The 20,298-nt window shown below is 40.9% G+C and overlaps 2 protein-coding genes across 27 annotated transcripts; one reads left to right on the forward strand and one right to left on the reverse strand.

The window, feature by feature from the left end:
* Nucleotides 1-1,207: 1,207 nt before the first annotated feature.
* LOC127343260 (uncharacterized) lies at nucleotides 1,208-13,893 on the forward strand. 26 transcript variants are annotated; one of them, XR_011755690.1, is made up of 11 exons: nucleotides 1,211-1,800; nucleotides 1,983-2,216; nucleotides 2,920-3,073; nucleotides 3,219-5,734; nucleotides 5,894-5,968; nucleotides 6,332-9,428; nucleotides 10,758-10,890; nucleotides 10,997-11,222; nucleotides 11,314-11,409; nucleotides 11,998-12,061; nucleotides 12,396-12,677. XR_011755690.1 is itself a non-coding variant. In XM_071828317.1 (11 exons), exons 5-8 carry the CDS (start codon nucleotides 5,681-5,683, stop codon nucleotides 7,357-7,359), a joined length of 321 nt encoding a protein of 106 aa, XP_071684418.1. In that variant the 5' UTR covers nucleotides 1,219-1,800; nucleotides 1,983-2,216; nucleotides 2,920-3,073; nucleotides 3,219-3,368; nucleotides 5,448-5,680; the 3' UTR covers nucleotides 7,360-9,428; nucleotides 10,758-10,890; nucleotides 10,997-11,222; nucleotides 11,314-12,677. The 26 variants fall into 26 exon arrangements, 3 of the variants coding, with proteins under 3 accessions (XP_071684418.1, XP_071684419.1, XP_071684417.1); XR_011755698.1 differs by having other exon boundaries at nucleotides 1,213-1,800; nucleotides 6,332-7,469; nucleotides 8,611-8,673; nucleotides 9,360-9,428; nucleotides 11,314-12,677; XM_071828317.1 differs by having other exon boundaries at nucleotides 1,219-1,800; nucleotides 3,219-3,368; nucleotides 5,448-5,734; ... (1 more) ...; nucleotides 7,317-9,428; nucleotides 11,314-12,677.
* A 1,338-nt stretch (nucleotides 13,894-15,231) lies between these two features.
* On the reverse strand, nucleotides 15,232-17,676 carry LOC127343258 (putative receptor protein kinase ZmPK1). Its single transcript, XM_051369385.2, has one exon. It carries the CDS (start codon nucleotides 17,635-17,637, stop codon nucleotides 15,232-15,234), a length of 2,406 nt encoding a protein of 801 aa, XP_051225345.1. The 5' UTR covers nucleotides 17,638-17,676.
* Nucleotides 17,677-20,298: the final 2,622 nt, after the last annotated feature.

Here is a 20,298-nt window from a genome sequence, read left to right on the forward strand (position 1 = left end):
CCTGTTATCATAATGGCACAATCCCGTCAATTTTCGCAGGTAGTGTCGTGTGCAGACTGGTCGTGTCCCCAGTGTATCTGACCCCTTTCGTTGAACTCTTCCCCCAATGGTTGAGCAAACTATTACCATTTCGCGTTTGTTTGGTCGGTCCTCATGTTGCTGTCCAGCAGCAGCATTAGTGCCCTTACCCCCGTGTGGATGGGGAAGGAGTTTATCAACGTAGTGGACTACTGGTAATTAAGTTATCATGGACTTAGTGTCATTTTTTGTCGAGTTAAATTTATTTCCTCTTACTAGTACAATACAATTGGCATTGGCATCTCTTGATGACTAAAGATTGACTAAAGCCAGGGTAACAAACAAGGTCTGCATCAGGACTGCTCATGCAGACAGATTTTCCGCATGCAATCCATCAGAAGTTGCTGGTTCATGAGGTGACTTCCCTTGTACATCAATGTGCAGTAGATATATTGTTTTGCTTTGCGTATGGAGTGGTTCTCTTTTGATGGAGAGACTGGATACCTAAAAATGGCGTTTGTAAAAATAAAGCACATAACCAGACAACGCTGATAGAGTTTACGGACATGTATTACTGAATTGTGCTTGCCTCTTTCTGTCTAATTTTACCCAAATTCATTGAGAAAAAGAAAACGTTGCTGTCATGAGAACACCTGCTGCTGATATGTACGGACATATCAGTCCAGGATACTATTTATCCGTGCATCATTACAATAGGTTCTTGCAAATATGCACAGCAATTCACTCTTTGCGTCTTATTATCTACTTATGCCTATTGGCCTATAACGTTAACAGAGTTAACAAACAGTGTGCGTAGTCTAGTGTTTACATATCACTTGCATGTCAATATGAGTAGGCAGGATGGTCGTCTTCATCATCAAATTTCTCCTATAAATGATGCTAGACTACCCTCTCAACCAGGGGGTCTGAGAGGGGCAAATGAATCTGGTCCGTCCGTTTTACTCTGCTCAGTCCCACTTTTCACCACAGCCGTTCGATGCGTAAAAGATTTCCTCACCTGTTAGTTTTCTTAGACAGTCCATGACGCGTGGGACCAGACCTGTGCAGGACCGACAGACAGAGGCAGCAACGATAGCTTGTTTGGGTCGCACTCTTTTCCTACGCGCGTGGGGCACGGTGAAACCCTAGATCGATCAACCACTCCCCCAGTTCAATCGGCTGGCCAACCAAAAGCCTCATCCTCTCCCCAATCCCGTGCCTCCCGTCCTCCCCAATCCCTGCCTCCTCCTCCTCTAGAGACGGCGGCGGCTCGGCCTGGCCATGGAGATGGAGCTCAGCGTGGTTGGAGGTGACAGCGGGTGCAGGCGTTGGACGAGCGTATCCTAGAGGAGGGTGGCGGCGACCGGACGGAGCTAGATCGGATGTCCACGGTGGCGCGCCGCCTCTTCCCTGGGTTGCCAGACGGCCGAACGCTGCGACGACTAGACGCGGCGGAGGCTCGCCAGACGGCCGGATGCGGCGGCGCAGCGGCTGGACGCTGCAGCGGTGGAGGCTCACCGGAGGTGGATGGCCGGAAGGCCGGCATGCTTAGGAGGCGCGGGTCAGGCGGCGGCATGGCTGATGTGGGGACCATGGACGCCTTCACCGTTGTGCTGCTCGGGAGAAGCCTCTGCAACCCCGTCGACAGTAGCGGCCGCCGGAATTGAAGGGGGCGGCGGCGGCGGCCAGAAATGGACGTGGTGGCGGTGAGCAGAGCGGGAACGGGGCGGCGGCGCCTCGTCTCGGTGGCCCTGGGCGCTCAGGAGGAGCCCTCGATCTGAGGTAGGTTGCTGCCTCTTCTTTTCCTGTGCGCCGCTCCTCCTCTTCTCCCCACAAAAACAGCAAGCGAGGAAGGCTCCTCCGTGCTGTCCATGGCCTTTGCCAGGACAAATCATTTCCTTCTCCTTCCTCCCGCTTGAGCTCCAGATTGATTCCATTATCTGAAACTAATTTCTGCTTTTCAGCTAGGAGGGACAAGAGCGGATGAGGTGAAGTTGTAGGAGTAGCTCGGATGGGGTGGGACTCAGCGTCGAAGCTTTCCTGGCTTCTTGCCGTTGTTGAACATCTAGCGATCCATGTGTGCGTCGTCGCGTCCCTGAGCTGCTCACGGTGAAATTTCTAGCGATCCGTGTGTGCGCCGTCGGCCGCGTCCCTTAGCTGCTCACCGTGAAATATCCATGGGAGAATTCCCTGTGAAGGTAATGTTCAGCCTACACTCTACTGCTCTAGCGACAACCCACGTTCTTGTACTGTTTCTTCTGAAATAATGTCCGCAATCGTTTGGTTGGGCATGCTGTGGAGGTAGCCTTTAATTACACTCACTGGTACTCGCTCAAATGTCCTTTTGCGTCATTCTCATGTGTCCAGGAACACCGTCTGATCTTAGAAGGTGAATAAATATGAAACTATATTTACTCTGTACCAAGATACTTGAACCGAATCTGACATTTTTTCAATAATAAGCCACTTGAGGACAGATTATAGTACAAAGCCACTTGAAGGGATTTCTGTCATTTTTCCATTGCATTTCCCTTTCTTGTGTACTCATGAAATTGTTCCTTTTGTTATCTGTTGAACCTTTGGCTACTGATTAGGTTTACATTCAATTGCAATGCTGTGAAGTGCTGTCTATTATCTGAAAATTGTGTCTTTTGTTATTTGTTGGACCTTTGGCTGCTGATTAGGTTTACATTCAATTGCAAATGCTGGGAAGTGCCGTCTATTATCTGACTCTTAAGTATATATGGATGTATTTTGATACATATGAAGATTTGTTTACACCTTTCTACAAGTTGCAATAGTTACATGGGGATATTACTGGTGGTACATTTGAACTTGGATGCTCACAACAGATCTATTTGGTTATTGTATCTTGGCTGATTATTACCTCTTGCACTGCAGCTATTTGTCGGCATTGATTACGCAATCCTTCTTGGATATAGGATTGGTGGCTAGGATACTAGACAGTATAATGAAGCTCTGCCTGCGATTCTGTTAGAGTATCGAGCAATATGTAACAGGCGCAAACATGTTTGAGATTGATCACATAACTGAGGTAAGGTCACACCTGACACTATCAGCCTTCTCTAAACAAATAATTATGTGCCAGTGCTTAGCACATCACTCAAGAAAGTATTATCTCTTCGCTTAGTTTTATTAGTATATGTACCATGAACTTACATATACTTGGTGATATTCAGGAGTTCAACAAGAAATCAAATTCGATGTACACTATTCTAAGGAGTAGTCGACTTATGGGAAGTCAGAGAGCACCTTCCCTAAGGCAGTTCTGATGAGACTAAACTTCAACTGTTTCTTTGAGGTGAAGTGCCCTCTCCAGTTTTGAACAAGTAAGCTGTCCATAGACATTTTTCTTTTACTTGGGAAGGCTCCGGCCAAACACGGCAGGCTAGCAGCTATAACCTGTTTTTGCGAAGGTTTACACAAAAAGCCTGCTGCTTGCGGGCAATGGCGCTCACGCGTCACACAAGAATGGGAGGAAGAAACTGTAGCCTCTGTAAATTATCTGTAGTCTGAAGTTGTTTGCCCTGAAAAGTGAACGCTAGGTAAAGTTCGCTTGTGCCAATGGTTATGTTTATGGCTCCTCGTGCTTGTTCTTGATCCTAGGTTTTGATAGCGCGAGTTGTTTGCCCAGGAAAGCGCACAAGGCGATGTTTGTTTCCGCTGAGCGCTGATGATGTGATGTGCCCTGATTGCCGACATTTCCCATGTTGTTTTTAAGCTGCACTGTGGGGTAATCCATCATCATGATATAAGTACTCCCACCATTTCAGTTTGCTGAATTTGGGGCTAGCTTAAATAAGCTGATGATATATACCCTTGTTTTTTCTTCCAAGAGAAAGCCATTGTATTTATATAAACTATTGCCGTGCCTAGAGTCTTGACATTAGTTAAAAATATAACTCGGGCGTGAATGAAAAACCATAGTATACAGCTTATTGCTACAACTCGGTGAAAAATTATTTATGTTTGTTTTATATTAACTGTTTGTAGAATATATTTTTTTCACCTATACAATAATGTAGCTGCTGTGCCAGAGTCCCTGGACCTTGAGGTTACAAACATATACCATGAAAATCAATTGGTGGTTTGTTGTCATTCCTCTGCTGAAATTAACATGTAACAGAGTAGTTCTCGTTTCTCTGCTGAAATTAGTCTTGAATATAATTATAAAGGTATCAACAAACTTTATATATGTTACTGTTGCATTGGAAAATTTATTTTGGGTGAAAACAAAATGTTGTTTTGTTTTATTTCCTATGTAGTTGCAATTATCGGTAAATGTTCATGAATTTGCCAACGCAATTTGGTCCAATTTGGTCTGAAGTCAGTGTTGCAAGAAATAGCTCTTCCACTGTTACATACCAGTCAAGTTGGATGATTTTATATTATACAACACAATTTTTATTTTCTATTGTGATCTCTTTTTCGATTTGCAAAATTGAGGAGTATCATGGTTACTTTTTACATTGCTTTTGGGATTGGAACCTTTCACCCTGTGTAGAGCTATCAGTGAAGGCATGTAACTACAGATATTCCTCTAGGAATTTCTTTTCAAACTGCATAATATTTCCATGTTCCCCTTCATTGGGTGACCTATCTATATCTAGGTGAGCATCACTTGATAGTGTTGATGAACTTTTGTTACTTTACTCTATAGTGGTGTTTCATACTGCTCTTTCGATATGTTTCCTTTATACTCATATATGAGCTTTATGATGTGATATACACATGTTTCTTCTCTGTTTCAGCAGTCCTTCACTGATTACTTTGTTTTATGATTACCCGTGTTTTTTTGCGTGCAGATGTGGTTGGTATTTAGGGCACATCAACATGAAAATATAAGATATGATAGATTAGTGTAATGCAATTTTAGTGTGGTTCACCCTGGACAATGAAGGAAATTGATAGACAAATATATCCATAAAGATGCTTGTGGTTCACAATTTATTTCAGTGTACAAGAGGCGATTTCTCTATTCGGCAAACATTATTTATTTTGTGTACTGTGAATGCAACAAATAGATAGCTATTGCCTTAGTTATTAGAATACCATCTACTGTAGCACCATGGGCCTTTGGTATCTCCAGTTCACCTCTGCAGTGCAGTACCTCAGAAAGTAAAGGATATTTTCTAAAATTCTCCTGAGATCGTGTCTTGCAATTCTATCTACTTTCAGTTTCATGAAATGATGTGCGCTGAAAAGAACACTTGTGCAGCAGCTCCGGCACTAGAACCATGCTATTATGGTGGTTCATCTTCGTCTTCCCTTTATATGTTTGTATTCATTTCTTGTATGCACTGGCTTTGCGGTGAACTTTTTAATCAAAAGGATCACATGCAACAGTTTTTCTGTCGTGCGATCTTTTCAGCTTAAGCTCTTACCAAATGAACATCTTTATGCTATAGATATTGTCTACTGACCGTATGTGAAGATAGTGAGGATTGCTATTGGAGCATGGAGACTGGTTAATTACTTCATATAAATGTTGAAACACTACCCGGCCAACCAGGCCATCTGAGAGGGGCAAACGAATCTGGATCGCACGTTCAGCAGCCACAGTAAATTCCAATCCCGCTTTTCTTCACAGCCGTCGGATGTGGTAATTTTTTTTCCACCGGCCTCTGCTTGTTCTGAGTGCATGACCACTCTTGGGACCGTGCGTGCGTGGGACCATTTATTTGAGAGAGTGCGGGTACGTGCTCGCGTCGCTTGAAAAATGAAAACCATGAAAACCCTAACTTTACCGAGAGCTTCCTCTCCCCAATCCCGTGCCTCCCTCTCCTCGATTTGTACTCTATTTCGATTTGAGATGAAGATTTTTATCGGTGCTGCTGCTTCCGGGTTTGTGCAGGATTGGATACAACATGGTCATTTATGTGTTGGAGAGGGAGTCCTGGAGGTCATCGTCAACCAGAGATTTCTAATGGTATTGCTGTAATTTTTGCCTATCTCTATATTTCTCTTTATTTTTCATATCCATCATGTTGTGTTAAAATTAGTGCCACATTTGCGTTGCAACTAAGTTACAACTGAGAAAGAGCATTTGTGTCACATTTGCCTACAGAGGAAGCGACCCCGACAAAAATAAGTAGTGTCTTTCTGGGCATTCTTGAATTTATTGGTATCTATACCAACATGCTAATTATTATTCCAATGAATTTTTACCTTGAAATAGCAAGAAATCATATGCTATGGTAATCTTTGTATAATATACTACCAAGTGATTTAAGTAGGTGTACTCGTATTCAAGTTTCTACTAACTGGATTCTTTACTGTCAACATGTTTCAGTTCTTTCCTGAGGCAAATGAGGTTACTATTGCAAGACATACAACCTTTGAGGATGTTCATGAAGGGGATTATCTAACAAAACCATCCTTATTCAAAGATTCCGGTGTTACAACAAAGGTCAAAATGGCGGCCCACCTACAATGTCAATGGTGTGCTTTTCTGGTCTTTAGAGTTTAATCTATCCTCCCCTTATTACGTTTTTCAGTCACAATTCAGTTTGTTGCTATATTATTGTGCCATTGTTTATATTTGTAAGTGGATGTATCCCTTTGTTAGAGCTCATGCTCCATTGATTACCTTTAATGGGGAGCTAGAAACTCTTATCTTGTAATTCCATGTTTGTAGATTTGACAATTGATTAGACTTCTATATTTGGACGTTGCAAGAGGGATTATTTTCCTTTCGTAGTATTGTTCGACTCATATCTTTTTATTTTACAAGTTTCAGCATTTTCTGCTTAATCTTTGTCATTTTTGGATCTTGGTAAGGTTTGGAGCGTATCAAACCTTTGCATTTATGGTAACCCTTTTAATTACTAAAAATAATGGAGTTTTCCATTCTGTGAGTTTCTATTTTTATTTCCCCGGATGTTGAGTTAGTTTTGGTGAGGCCGGTTCATGCCCGATCCATTGCCTCCTTCATGCTCCAGACCAAGCTCTCCATCAAGGTATATAAAATATCCCTCTTGAGAATACTATAGTGAGTTTGGGATTGGTTAGTAATGTATTGAAATACAGCCAACCTGTTTTTATTATGGTGGCTTTACTATTTCACACTGTAATATTTATCCCTCATTTTTGTCGTGCTGCAATGTTTTTAAAATCTTCATTATGCGTGATCACAAGTGATCATATTTCTTATAAATTAAACTATTGCCAGGCGTGTCCTACATCCTGATACTTATGCATATAATGGGAAGTTCATTGCTGCTGGGCTGTGATGTCTTTATAATTCCTGAACTGTGCCCTATTTTTCTCACCCACAGCCAAGTGGCGGGTGAAGCTGGAGCCAGAGCGCGCGCCAAGTGACGGCGACAGCCGGATGCGGCAGCGGTGGTAGGCAGCATGCGCCAAGTGACGGGGCAGGTGGATGCCGCAGCAGCGGCTCCCCCTCCCCCTTCTCTTCATCTCTCTAATGGGTAAGTCGATCCCTCCTATTGTCCATATTGGAAATGCCATATATACACTTTGCAGGAAGCTGCTGCACCACATATTGTCTACCTTGTGTGTTAATGCTCAAGGTTTTCCATGCTACCCAGTGCTAGAGTAGTTCTTGCTTGTGTATTGTTCTTTTTATGCATCTCAAAGCAATGTGAAACTGGTATCTTTTGCTGATATACATCTTCCTTAAACATAAAACATTAATTTTAAAGTTCAACAAGTGGCTATCTAAGCTTTTCTTCAGTTCTGAATGTTGTGGATAAATATAGAGCAGCGATGGTATTATCTAGGTGGTCCAAGCACTTCATATTCATCCAGTCAGATGGATCGGTTTCTATTTTCAGCAGAGTAATAATCTCTATAAGAAAAACTGAAGTGCAGATCACCTACCACAGCCTTTTAAATACCTTACTACATGGCTAACTATCATATTTGTTAAATGGGCAATCTGCGACTTCTAGCTAATCTTTTATGCAGAGCACAATATAGGCTTCTTTGGTTATTCAAAGTTTAATGCTTGGCCTTTTAACAGGGTTAAAATGATAGGCCACTCACTCTGCACTAATTCTGTGACCTGTCACTTCTACTTAGATCAAAGCATCCATACAAAATCACTTAGAGGTTAAGCAATGCAATCTCTACATAATACGCAGTACACAAAAAATTAGTTGATCCGTTTTTGTTTCTATGATGACCTTCTGAATGTATTATACATTTTTTCATAAACCAGTTACCAGTCCTAACTAGAGTCAAATGTTGAACTTTTGAATGGTTCAAAAGGTATTATAAAAAGCACCAGGTCCAGAGCAAAATGGAGATTTTATGCTTGAAGATGTTGCTGCGTTCAGTAGTTCATAGGTAAATGAATGTGTCTCTTTTTCCAGTTCTGATTGAACCGTTGGGTACAGTACCATCCTTCTGGTTGCATCTCCTTGCGTGAGCTCTTTCCTCCCAAACTTTGCCGCTAATTTTGGGCTCAGCTTTTGAGCAGTTCTCGCATGAGGCAATAAATACAGTATTTTCAGTGGTCCTCTGGAATACCTTTTTAAATTCCTCTGCTAGAGTGTTTTGTTATGGCTTTTGGTTCTCTAACATATTTTAAAGTTTGTCATATTTCAGAAATATCAGAGCTTATACCTGGATAAAGGTATGAAGAATCTGATGGCAATTGATCCCCCGTTGGTAAGTAGGTCTACAGAAACATCAAATTTACTGTGTGCTATTTTTAGCTTTGCCTACAATACAATGCTCAAATAGTGATCATGTATATACATCCCGAGCAAAGACTGGATTGTGTTCTTGTTACCAAAATTTAACGGTACCTATTGTGTTTATCAACATAATTGAAGCATGGAAGAAAAATACATATCATATACTCATCGTTTCCTAGAACCACTGGCCTGGCAAAGGACCTGCATAAAAAGTAGTATTGTTGCTTGATTTTCTGTACTAGAGAGTTTAATGCTCATCGTTTCCTAGAGCCACTGGCGTTCCCTCTAATATGGTTACGTGTTTAATGCTCATTTGTTACTAAATGTATGATCAGCAGTTCAGCACTACCAATCTTCCCCAGATAAATTATTTACTTCATGATGTCCCTAAATCAAATTATCTGAGCCTATCCAAATATATAGTTTAGAAAATGAGTATGAGAGTTGGAATACTTCTCTTCTTCCACTGCAGCCACAGTTTATATGTATAAGTGATATTTACTAGCTGAATTTATCATCACATGATCGATCCTCACATGTCAAATGCAATTTCTTTACTTTTTCCATACAAGTAGTAGACTAAAATTTGACGAGTCTTGCTCCAAGCATTTGCTGCAGTATGGTTTTTTATATGGTTTAAGTTAAACGATGTGACAGTTTACAAACAGTTGGTGAGCACTGCTGGTTGTTAAGATTATTTGAGAGTTGGAGGATATGCTTCTTCAGGTAACCTAATTGTTTTAGTTTGGTTGTCGATCCAGCTTCGGTAATGCTTGTTTATTATTCAGATCCAGCTTGGCTCTCGACAGAAAAAAACAGATCGAGGATGTTGTTTCTCTTTCCATGTGTAACAATAATGCATTAGAGCAGAACGATTTGCGCACTTTGCTAAATAAAGCAAATATAATGAGAAGTTTGGGCAGTCGCTTAAACACTGATCAAATTTGAAAAATCATTTAGAATCTGGAAAACTGCTCTAATATTGCTTTAGTTTTGAGAAGAAATAAATGTTGATATGTGCTGCTACTTTGCTAAAATATAATGATATGAACTTACTTATTGTATTTAGACTGCATGTATCCAAAAATGCAAGATACGCTCGCTTGTTATCTTCTCTTGTTAGTTCAATAATACTAGGTTTAGGTGTTGTTGTTTTTATCAGTGCTCTGGATTTCTCATTGCAAGTCGCATTGATGTTGTCCGATATGTGTAAATCCTTTGTCTGCCATGATCGTTCATTGACTGAATCCACACTCACTAAAGTCGACGAGGTTTTTGTCCTGCCGTGCAACGGTGGCTCTAGAAATTGAAACAGTGAGGGTGCTAAACTCCTCTCTTGTTTTTACCATCACGTCTATTCACTGCAAGATTTTCAATTTAGCTCTACAATTTGCATATGACACAACGTGCAGCCTCTATGCCAAACTATTTTAGGTTATCTGGAATGGATTTATAGAACCAGACGAAATAGAGAACCTGCTATTTTTAGTGTGTATACAATGTTTGAGCAGTATTCCAGAAATTGCCGCTATGCGCCTGCTGGGCCAATTTAAGTGCCACTTTATGTTAAACCAGCAATACTCGTCTGGCTTAGTTATTGCATTCCCAGTCAGTTTTATTTAAAACACCAGCTGAGCATGTGAGCTAAATGAATTGGTTTGGCCAACACTGAGTATTAGAAACAACATTATAGGATGAACATAGTTTCGCCATTTCCCTTGCTGATCTACTTGAGTTACTACACTTGTTGCACTTTTAGCCTCTTCTATGAACGGTTCAGTTCATTTCCAGGTTGTGATATAGTAGATTGTTAACTTCAAATGGTCAGTTGGTGTAAGTAGGACTTCTACTTAGTCTGGAGTTATATGTTTGGTTATCTGTGGTGTCAGATGCTTGCCATTTGTGCATATGTTTTAAATTAGCAAAATTCATTAGTACAACCAAATGCCAATGGTCTTAAAGATATATACTACGAATATTTACTTTCTTGCCCACCAGGTCACTAAGTATGTTATGAATGCAGCTTCTTTAATCCTTCACTTTCTAATTATTCAGGTCACTGAAGCCAAATCAATCATGTAGTTGCCCAGTTCGATGGAGGATGAGCTAGAAACAGAAAACACTGTAAGACTGATGCCTCTGGTCTGTGCCTGCTGCTAATGTAATAACACGGGAAAATCTACAGAAGGTTAGCTAACCTCAAACCTGAATATGGAACTAATTGCAACTGAATTTCTTTCCTCGCTTCCATTTAACAACTTATATACCTATTTTGCTCAATGAAACCTAACTAGGAAACTCCAGACATGTCTTCGTCCTTAAAAGGTGTCCATAAGGTAAAATTTCTGATCTATTCACAGATTTGTTATCCGGTTCTCATATGCAAATGACCACCTTCTAAAACAGTGGGAAAATTCAGAATTCTATTGAGAATGCATGTAGCGCTATTTGTGCAACTGCAACCTATGCAAATACCATTCAAGGTCCCTACAGCTTTACTAAAGAAGATGACACGAAAGAGTATGTCTCTTTATACCATTCAACATTTATTTTGGCTAGCTCTTTTGGTCACTATTTTATATACCATTCACTGCTACCTTTTTTTCAAAAGGAAATCTTTCGGTTCCATCACCTAGCCGAGAACATGCCGCGATTAGCCGTTAAAAACGCAGGCTGATCGTTGATTCGGAAAGTTCTTGATGTACAGGTTCAGATTTCATTTGCTTTGGTTTATTCTTTGGTGGCCTAGGTGACCTGACGATGTTTCATATTTTTGCCATTTTAGTTTCTTCCTCTCTTTGAATACTTGATATTTTTGCACAAAGTATTTTCTGAATTTTGGAAGCCAACACATCCTATATCCTATATGTGTTTCTTTTGTCCTATGATGAAGATTGTACCACTCAAACTTTTCTTCAGTTTTCCTGTTAAAGTTTTATTATTAATATGTCGAGGCAAAAATTGTTAGTCCATATATTATGCATTCTTCCTTGGTAACATATTTTCTTATGTTCGTAGCATAATTTGTTGAAGAACGGGTGCAACTTATGTCTATAATCAGTAAAAATATAGTGCCAGCTAAGACTTCAGTGGTAGAATTGTAGTTCTAATATCTTGGGTGAGCAAATGTGAATTCCTTCTAATATTTTCCCGAATTGAGAAGTGAACCTTGTTAATAGATTTCATGTACATATGCTTTCTGTGTGTGTGTCATGTGTACATATGCTTTGTGTGTAGAATTGCATGTCTAATATCTTGACATATTTCCATGCCCTCTCATCCTCCAAATCAACAGGTCTTATCAGGTGATAATTAGGTGTGTAAGGATGTCTCAGCATATCTCTTGTCCTCCTCTTTGAGTAAGAAAACATCTTCATTCTGCAGTTAGTACCTCTGCACCGTTTTTAATTCCATACAGAAGTATAATTCTGCTGTGACACTTTTCCTAATAGTTCAATATCCATTATCTTGCCAGTTTTATTATGAAATGAATTAGCAGTATCCTTCTCTAATCTTCCCATACTCAGGATTCCTGTTTCGCATTCATGCAAATCAGAGATCATATATACATGTTAATAACATTACCGATCACTGCTAATACTATCTTTGGTAATAGCATGTGCTAGAATTTATATGGTCTTGTGTTTTTAATTATTTTATAACATAATTAATGCTCACTCGAGTTGCATGCAGCCTTGGGTGAGCTCAGCCTTGGCCGAGCTGATACTGTCACCAGCACAGGGTGGCGTGTGCTTGAGATTCCACTCGAGATCGACCGGATTTTGTAGTCAGTCGAGTTGTAGTGTTCAGTAATCAGAACTTGTCAGGTCGTTAAATTTCAGAGATGTAAACTGGTATGAGTTTCAGAATTATATGGCCATATCCACTGTAAATTTATCCCAAAGCTGCTAATGTATGAGTTTCAGCGCTGCAAATGTATGAGTTTTGTGCACTATCCAGTCATCTACTACAATGCCCAAGCTTGTGCATTGTAGTTTGAAGTTTTTGTGTATTTATTAATCGACTTGCTAGATGGAATGGTGTTCAGTTAGAGAAGATGGATGCTTGCTTGGTAGCCTATCATATGTACTGTCCCTTTCGATTTTGCTTGTAGATCTTCAGATAGTATTTTTGCTGGCAAACCTTCTATAAACAAGATGGTATATGCCCTTGCCATGCTCTATAAAGAAAAGGGATTCCATGTGTTTGTGCATGTGGTATTCTCCAAACTGTATTTCTCTCTTATTAGCACAGATTTAACTATCTCCTGATGTTTCAGGCATTGTCTTCTATGGTTTACCACATTAGTAAAAAATATTGTTTGCAGAATATAACTGTCACAGTTTTCCCTGTGTGGAAAATTAACGACTATAGGTCCATTTTTGGCTGAGATTTTGGTTTTGAAAGTGGGATGTACCTAGCTTGGCATGTACATCTTGACATGGCTGTTTATCCCAGGCTCCAGGTGACACAATAGGGATTTGTGCCAATTATCATCGGTCATCATAGTGTGATGCAAACTTGTGTCTCTACACCACTAACCTAATCAGGCTACGACCATGATTTCAAAAATTAGTTTGCTGGCTGACTGAAAATAATGTTTGTTGTGTGGTAGTACTTGATTGCCACTTGACTAACATCTTGTGTATATATCTTGAAGGAACTGAGCTCGGCAATCGCCTCCAAGCGAGTGGCAAGAGAAAATGATGACTTGTGCTATATTACTAGAGCTAGAATCGTTTGCTGGTTTTAGGCCTTAGATTAATCTTTGTAGATTGCATGACACTGACATTAAATTAAAATTCAGTATAAACCATCATGTTTACAAATAGTGAGAGTTTTGTTGAGGACATCTAACTGAAAGAGGTTTATTTTTGACATCAAATTCTTCATGAAATATGTCAGCATCCACGGCCAGCTTGGAGCATGTCCGTGCGCCATCGGCATGTGATCCTGTTGGAGTAGATGACTGGCAGAGCCTCATTGCAAAGGTACATGTTACTGTAATTGTGTCTGATAAAGGCACTCAATTTCGAATGGTATGACTTTCAAAAAAATAAATAAATTCGAATGGTATGTTTGGAACCTGGTTACATAATGTATGCAAGTATTGCAGGCGTTGTATATGCGGTCAACTACAGTTTGTGTGTCCGTTTAAATAGCTGCAGCAGCTGAACATCACATGTATCTATTTTTTTAGAAACTCAATTCGGCTCCCGGGTGCGTATGATCCCTCTACCATAAAAATATATTTCCAAGTATAAAAAAATTTGACAAAAAAATATGCATGTACATCTTCATAATATATGTGTGTTCGTCAAGTTTCATGAAAAAATAATATTTTTTGTAGTCTACGTGAAAAATAGAAAATTTATCTCATGACAAGTCTTTGTTTTGGTACTGAATTTTATCATTTTTACACACGGCACAGGACAAGTTGATTTTTCATGAAACGACTTTGTGAGCGCGTAGCACATGAAGATGTACGTGCGAATTTTTTTTTTCAATTTTTTTGATATTTCAAAATATGACTAACATGCATTTCAAAATAAAGGGAGCACGCGCTCCCATGTGCCAAAACATCGCTCCCGCTATGTAAAAACTATATAATTGTAAGTGTCATCGGATGTAATGCACATATGATATATGCACACTCTGGTAGTTCTGTTTATTGCGTTCGATCTCCTTTTTAGGAAATTGGTTCTCCTATTTTATAGCTTCATCTTGCATAGTACGTTGGCATGTTAGCATACTCACTAGGCTGGAGTGTATTGGTTCCAAATTTTGGGATATTATAGGCTAATATTTCTTTTTTGTTCTTGCTTTGTTCACACGATCATGTGATTATTTAGTTTAGGTCTGCAGTTACAAACATGTCAAAGGCGCTATTTAGGATCTTCACTAAACAAGATTTCTAATGCTGAGTTTTGTGCTCTTGCCAATGAATATTTCCCTGCCTGATTTGAGGAAGATGCACGGTTTTCAGACTACGGAAATTTATTGTTTATTTTAGTTTGGTCATTGTTTATTTCGGTTTATTTCTAACCCTGGATTATATGAATGGATCATATCAAAAGTTCATAATAGATGCATCTACTTCCAGCAAGTGTTTCGGTTCACTTGTGCAAACATCCACGCGATATATTTATGATTTAGTTATATACCATATGGTGCTTACCAATGTGGTTCCGGTAAAGCGTGATAAGTTATAGAAATTGTGAAATATTTAGTATCAATGGACAATAGCATAAAATGGGAAAACAAAATCTCATGGCAAAAATGGAAGGCGAATCTAATAGAACCGTGGATACTCTCCGCATTAACTTTGAATGACCAATACATGAAAGATCGTCTTACAACTATTTTGGTATGAAACATTCTGTATAATTCTGTAAAATTTAGAGGAACAAGAAATAAACGCCATATTTGATGCGTATATAGCAACTCAAGACATGAACCATCACCAAAAATATAGATTTAAGCACCGAAATAAATTATTTTATTAAATTACCATCCTATATATCAGCATTCATTGGCATATTAATACGCTTTCATTTGCACTTGCGCGATAGCGCAACGGGTCATCTAGTGACATAAGAGCCTGCAGAATTTTGTCCATTGTTGGCCTCTTGCTTCTGTCTCCAAGGCATGAAAGAGCTATTCTCACCATTGCAATAGCCTGCTCTTGATCAAAATGCCCCTTCAGTTTGGCGTCCACTAGATCAGCGATACTCTCGCTAGCCAGAATCTGTTTGGCCTCCTGGATAAAGTCTGGAAAATCCACTTGTGTTTCGTCGACAGTCACACCACTTGAAACCCTAGTTCCAGTCACAATCTCCAGAAGGACAACCCCGTAGCTGTAAACATCAACCTTCGCATTGATCGGCAAGTTCAACGCCCACTCTGGTGCCATGTAGCCCATTGTGCCTCTCATGTGGGTGAAATTGAAGCTAGCACTGTCTCGCTTTGCCAGCTTGGCTAGTCCAAAGTCTGCTATTTTGGCATCGAAATCTCGAGTTAGGAGTATGTTTTCTGGCTTCACGTCACAGTGGACAATCCACTCAAGGCATTCATGATGAAGATAAGCAAGACCCCTTGCTGTGCCCAAGGCGATCTTGTATCTTTGGCTCCAGCCGAGCAGACTTTCGGTAGTTCTGTCACCAAAGAGGTACTTGTCCAGCGACTGATTCTCCACATACTCATAAACTAATAGTCTGTTTTTCCCTTCTGAGCAAAATCCCATCATCCTGACCAAATTTATGTGATTGATCCTTCCAATTAGAGTAACTTCTGCCCAGAATTCCTCTTCTCCCTGTCGAACATTTGTAAGTTTCTTTACTGCCACTATTCTCTTATCTTCAAGTACTCCTCTATAAACAATTCCAGCACCCCCTCTCCCAATCTCTTCTTTGAACTTTCCAGTTGCTTCCCTCAGTTCTCTGTATGTAAACCGCCTGAACTGGTTTGTTATCATCTTGTATCCATCCTCCATGGACTTGGGCATGTTACTCTTTCCAAAAAAAAGACACCACCCTGTCACAATAACAAGCAACTCTAGGGCTCCTAATATTGCAGCAAAGACATAGAAGTATATCCACTTTATGTTGTCCTTCTTTATTCCATACATATTTGCCGATCCTAGCATGATCTCAGAACCGTTGGGTCTGCAGGTTAGGTTTTCTTGTTTGGAGATTGAGGATGCTGAACTGTTGAAACTCTTTGGTACTTTCATGTAGTTGTCTCCAGGGAAATACGGGTACACCTGACCATTGTAGAGTATGTCTTTAGTGTAACACCAACCATCCCCACCCTTGTATGTGAAAGATATACATGAGCTGCTGCTCAGGCAAATGTTCCAACATGCTTCAAACGAGATGGATTTGTTAGAGCCCAGATCAAAGCCATAGAAGTCTGCATGAGGTTGCTTAACAAATGTAAAGTCCTCATGTGGTTGCTTGCTACTAATTGTGAATGTTGGTTTGCATCCCTTGTTCCAATCTGTAGGATCAACCATCACATGTTCTGGAGGACATCTACACTTAAGGCCTCCTGAATAGTCACAAAGACCATTCTTGCCGCATAATCCGTGCACATAGCACATCTGTATTACAGCCTGCCCTGTAACCACCCAGCTCCCTGTTGATGCATCGAAGCTGTACATTCTGAAATTGCCATCCTTATCAATTGTAATCCTCCTCTTGATACCCGGGCCTGAATCTGAAGCCACTATGTTTAACCCATCACTTGACACAAAATTACCCATGTCGTCGAGAAATGCTACCCTGGTGCTGTTATATCTATTGCGTCCATTTGCCAGTGCATCGTAATCTGGACTTGGCCAATAGATGCTTGTAATCTCTGGGCCATCATACAATAGGCGCAAGACATTGTCGTTGTCAAAATACAGGTAATGGTAACCAGAGACTAACCTTGTGTCTTTCTTCAGGTTCTGCCAAGGGAGCAAGGTGTCTGTTGGTGAGTCAAAGCTCTGCCACACAATTTTATTGTCAGAATCATTGATCACAAGGTTGCCAGTGTCGAGGAGGGAAACAATTGTGTGCTTGCCAGAAGATGTCTTGCTTTCCCATACTGTCGAGCCATTGGTATCTGTCAGGACCAGGTTTCCATCCTTGTTCAGCGATATCCTGGAGCCGTAGAGGTTCACTGGGGAACTGTAGCCATTCACCGTGGAGTAGGGATTTGCCGTCCAGACAACCGTTTTCACGGTGGTGTACCAGATGGCGAAATTGAAAGCATTAGTTCCAACTCGATGGAAGCCACAAGAGAAGGTGCTATCTGGTGAGAGGAGGAAGATTCTGTCATGATCTTCTGGTGTCATGTATGATCCAGTGGTCATAATCTGCCATGGGGATTCGCAAGAGCAAAACTGGAAGAAGAGCGATGAAAGAAGGCTTAGAAAGAGCAGGGCAGCCATGTCTCCCTTTCCCGCAAACTCTACCTGGCTATGGAGGCGTAGAGATTAGAGAGAGATAGCTTTGGGTTATGCTTCAACGCCGTGCTGCATAATTATACGACGATGTGCATTACCGCATAGACCCGTCTTCGATGCTGACTTGAACTATTGAAAATTAGGGTGAGAAGACAAAAAATGCATGCGGGTCCAGAGTGTACACAGTGTATTGCTGTCATTGAGTATGATGTCAACTGATGGAACGTTTCCTTATCTGTGTGCATAGGGGGATTGCACGGGGTAGTACCGTACTAATACTATTTCTGTTCTAGTTTTTGTTTTGTGCAAACCGTGTGGTTATTCTTTGTATTTCCCTTGCATGTTAACACTATATAAAAAGAATACACAGACTCTATACCGTGTGTAAATTGAACGCATCCACATTTGCATCATCCACAATCAGTATTGAACGACTAGTGGAATGTGAGTCAGTGCTAACTAAGATGCTAGATACTTCTGATGTACTAGTAATGGCTTCCCATCAAATAAAAAGTATCTATCATGGGGCCATATTGAGTTCTTTTCTTCAACGATATTCTCTGGGTTCATGTGAACATAAGCTCCTCGCTTTCTTTCCATGCTATTTTTTTTCAATGGATTCACTAGTGGAGAAGAGGCCTTTGGTCCCAAGCCCCCGGAAGCAAATATCCCAGTTCTGAACCAAACCGGGATCAATTGGGGGCATTGGTCCCGGTTCGTTTAGCCCAGGACGACCCCACTCGCTGGAGCCTGTCCGTTAGCGGCCTTTGGTCCCGGTTTGTACTAAAAACCGGGACCAAAGGGTCGGCGGCAGGGCGCGGCAGACCGTGTCAGGAGTGGAAAACCTTTAGTCCCGGTTTGTAATACAAACCGGGTCCAAAGGTCCACCCTTTGGATCCGGTTTGTATTACAAACCGGGACAAAGTTTTACAAACCGGGACAAAGTCCCCAATCTGGCTATATAATCTTGCCCCTGCCCAAGTGTGAGCCACACTTAGCCATTTTTTCACTTTCTTCACAAGAGGGTTGTATTGCTTTGCTCTCTTCTTCACATGCACAAGAGGTGTTCGATGAAATGCTTAAGAGGATTTGCCACTTGAGTTTACACAAATCAAGCCACACTTAACTTGCTTTTTTCTTCTCCATCGAGGTTAACAACTTTATCCTTTTCATCTGTAATTGATAAAATGCATGTGTATATATACATCGTGATGTTCTGTAATGGTTTTGATCAGCTTAATTATATCATGCAGATGAATCGGCAATGGATGTACATTGACCGACGCTTTGACGAGTTCACTTCGGGCCTGAGTAATTTTATGGCCGTGGCTGAGGCAAACAAACATGGTGGCTTCATGTATTGTCCATGTGTTGACTGCAAGAATACCGTAAATTACGTTCACTCGAGTACCATTCACGGCCACCTTCTGCGATCCGGTTTCATGCCCAGTTACTATTGTTGGACCAAGCACGGAGAAAGAGGGGTTATGATGGAAGACAATGAAGAAGAGGAAGAGGATGATGACGGTTATCCCAATTTCCCTGAATACGATGATACTGCAGAAGGCAATGAAGACAATGAAGTAGAAGATCAAGAGGCACCAGATGAGCCTGCTGATGATGCATGTCCGGTGTGCACTGCATTGCGGTATAAGATCAGACGAGATGACCCTGGTGATGTTGAGGGCGAGCGCCCCAGGAAGAGGGTTCCTGCCAAGGTTATGTGGTATGCTCCTATAATACCACGGCTGAAACGCTTGTTCAGAAATAAAGAGCATGCTAGGTTGTTGCGATGGCACAAAGAAGACCGTAAGAAAGACGTGATGTTGAGGCATCCTGCTGATGGATCCCAATGGAGAAAAATCGATAGAGAGTTCCCAAACTTTGCACAGGATACAAGGAACTTAAGGTTTGGTCTAAGTACAGATGGCATGAATCCTTTTGGAGAGAAGAGCTGCAGCCATAGCACCTGGCCTGTGACTCTTTGTATATATAACCTTCCTCCTTGGTTGTGCATGAAGCGGAAGTTCATTATGATGCCAGTGCTCATACAAGGCCCGAGGCAACCCGGGAACGACATTGATGTGTACCTGAAGCCATTAGTCGAAGAACTTCTACAGCCGCGGTCCATAGCAGGTGTACCTGTGTGGGACGAGCACAAGCAGGAGGAATTTGACCTACGAGCGTTGCTTTTCGTAACCATCAATGACTGGCTTGCTCTTGGTAACATTTCAGGACAGTCAAACAAGGGATACAATGCATGCACGCACTGTTTACATGAGCTCGAAGGTGATTATTTGGAAAAATGTAAGAAGGTCGTTGAAAGTGCATGGAGCCCCCATGTGTGGTTTTGGTAATTAATGACAATCCCTATGGACTAATGTTTGCATTGAGTTATATTTGTAGGAGTTGTCCATAGGCAATTCTTGAACCATATGTTGGCTTCAAGGTTGCAATAAGAAGAATTTGATGAAGGATATCTTCAAGGTTGCAATAAGAAGAATTTGATGAAGGATATCAAGTGTCAAGTATGTCTTGAAGATGAAGATGAAGTGAGCCATCAAGTTACTTCAAGACATCAACATGTTTGTATTAGGTTGCAATAAAAAGAAATTGATGAAGGATATCAAGTGTCAAGTATGTCTT

This window comes from Lolium perenne, chromosome 3 (genome assembly GCF_019359855.2).
Source record: "Lolium perenne isolate Kyuss_39 chromosome 3, Kyuss_2.0, whole genome shotgun sequence".
NCBI lineage: Eukaryota > Viridiplantae > Streptophyta > Magnoliopsida > Poales > Poaceae > Lolium > Lolium perenne.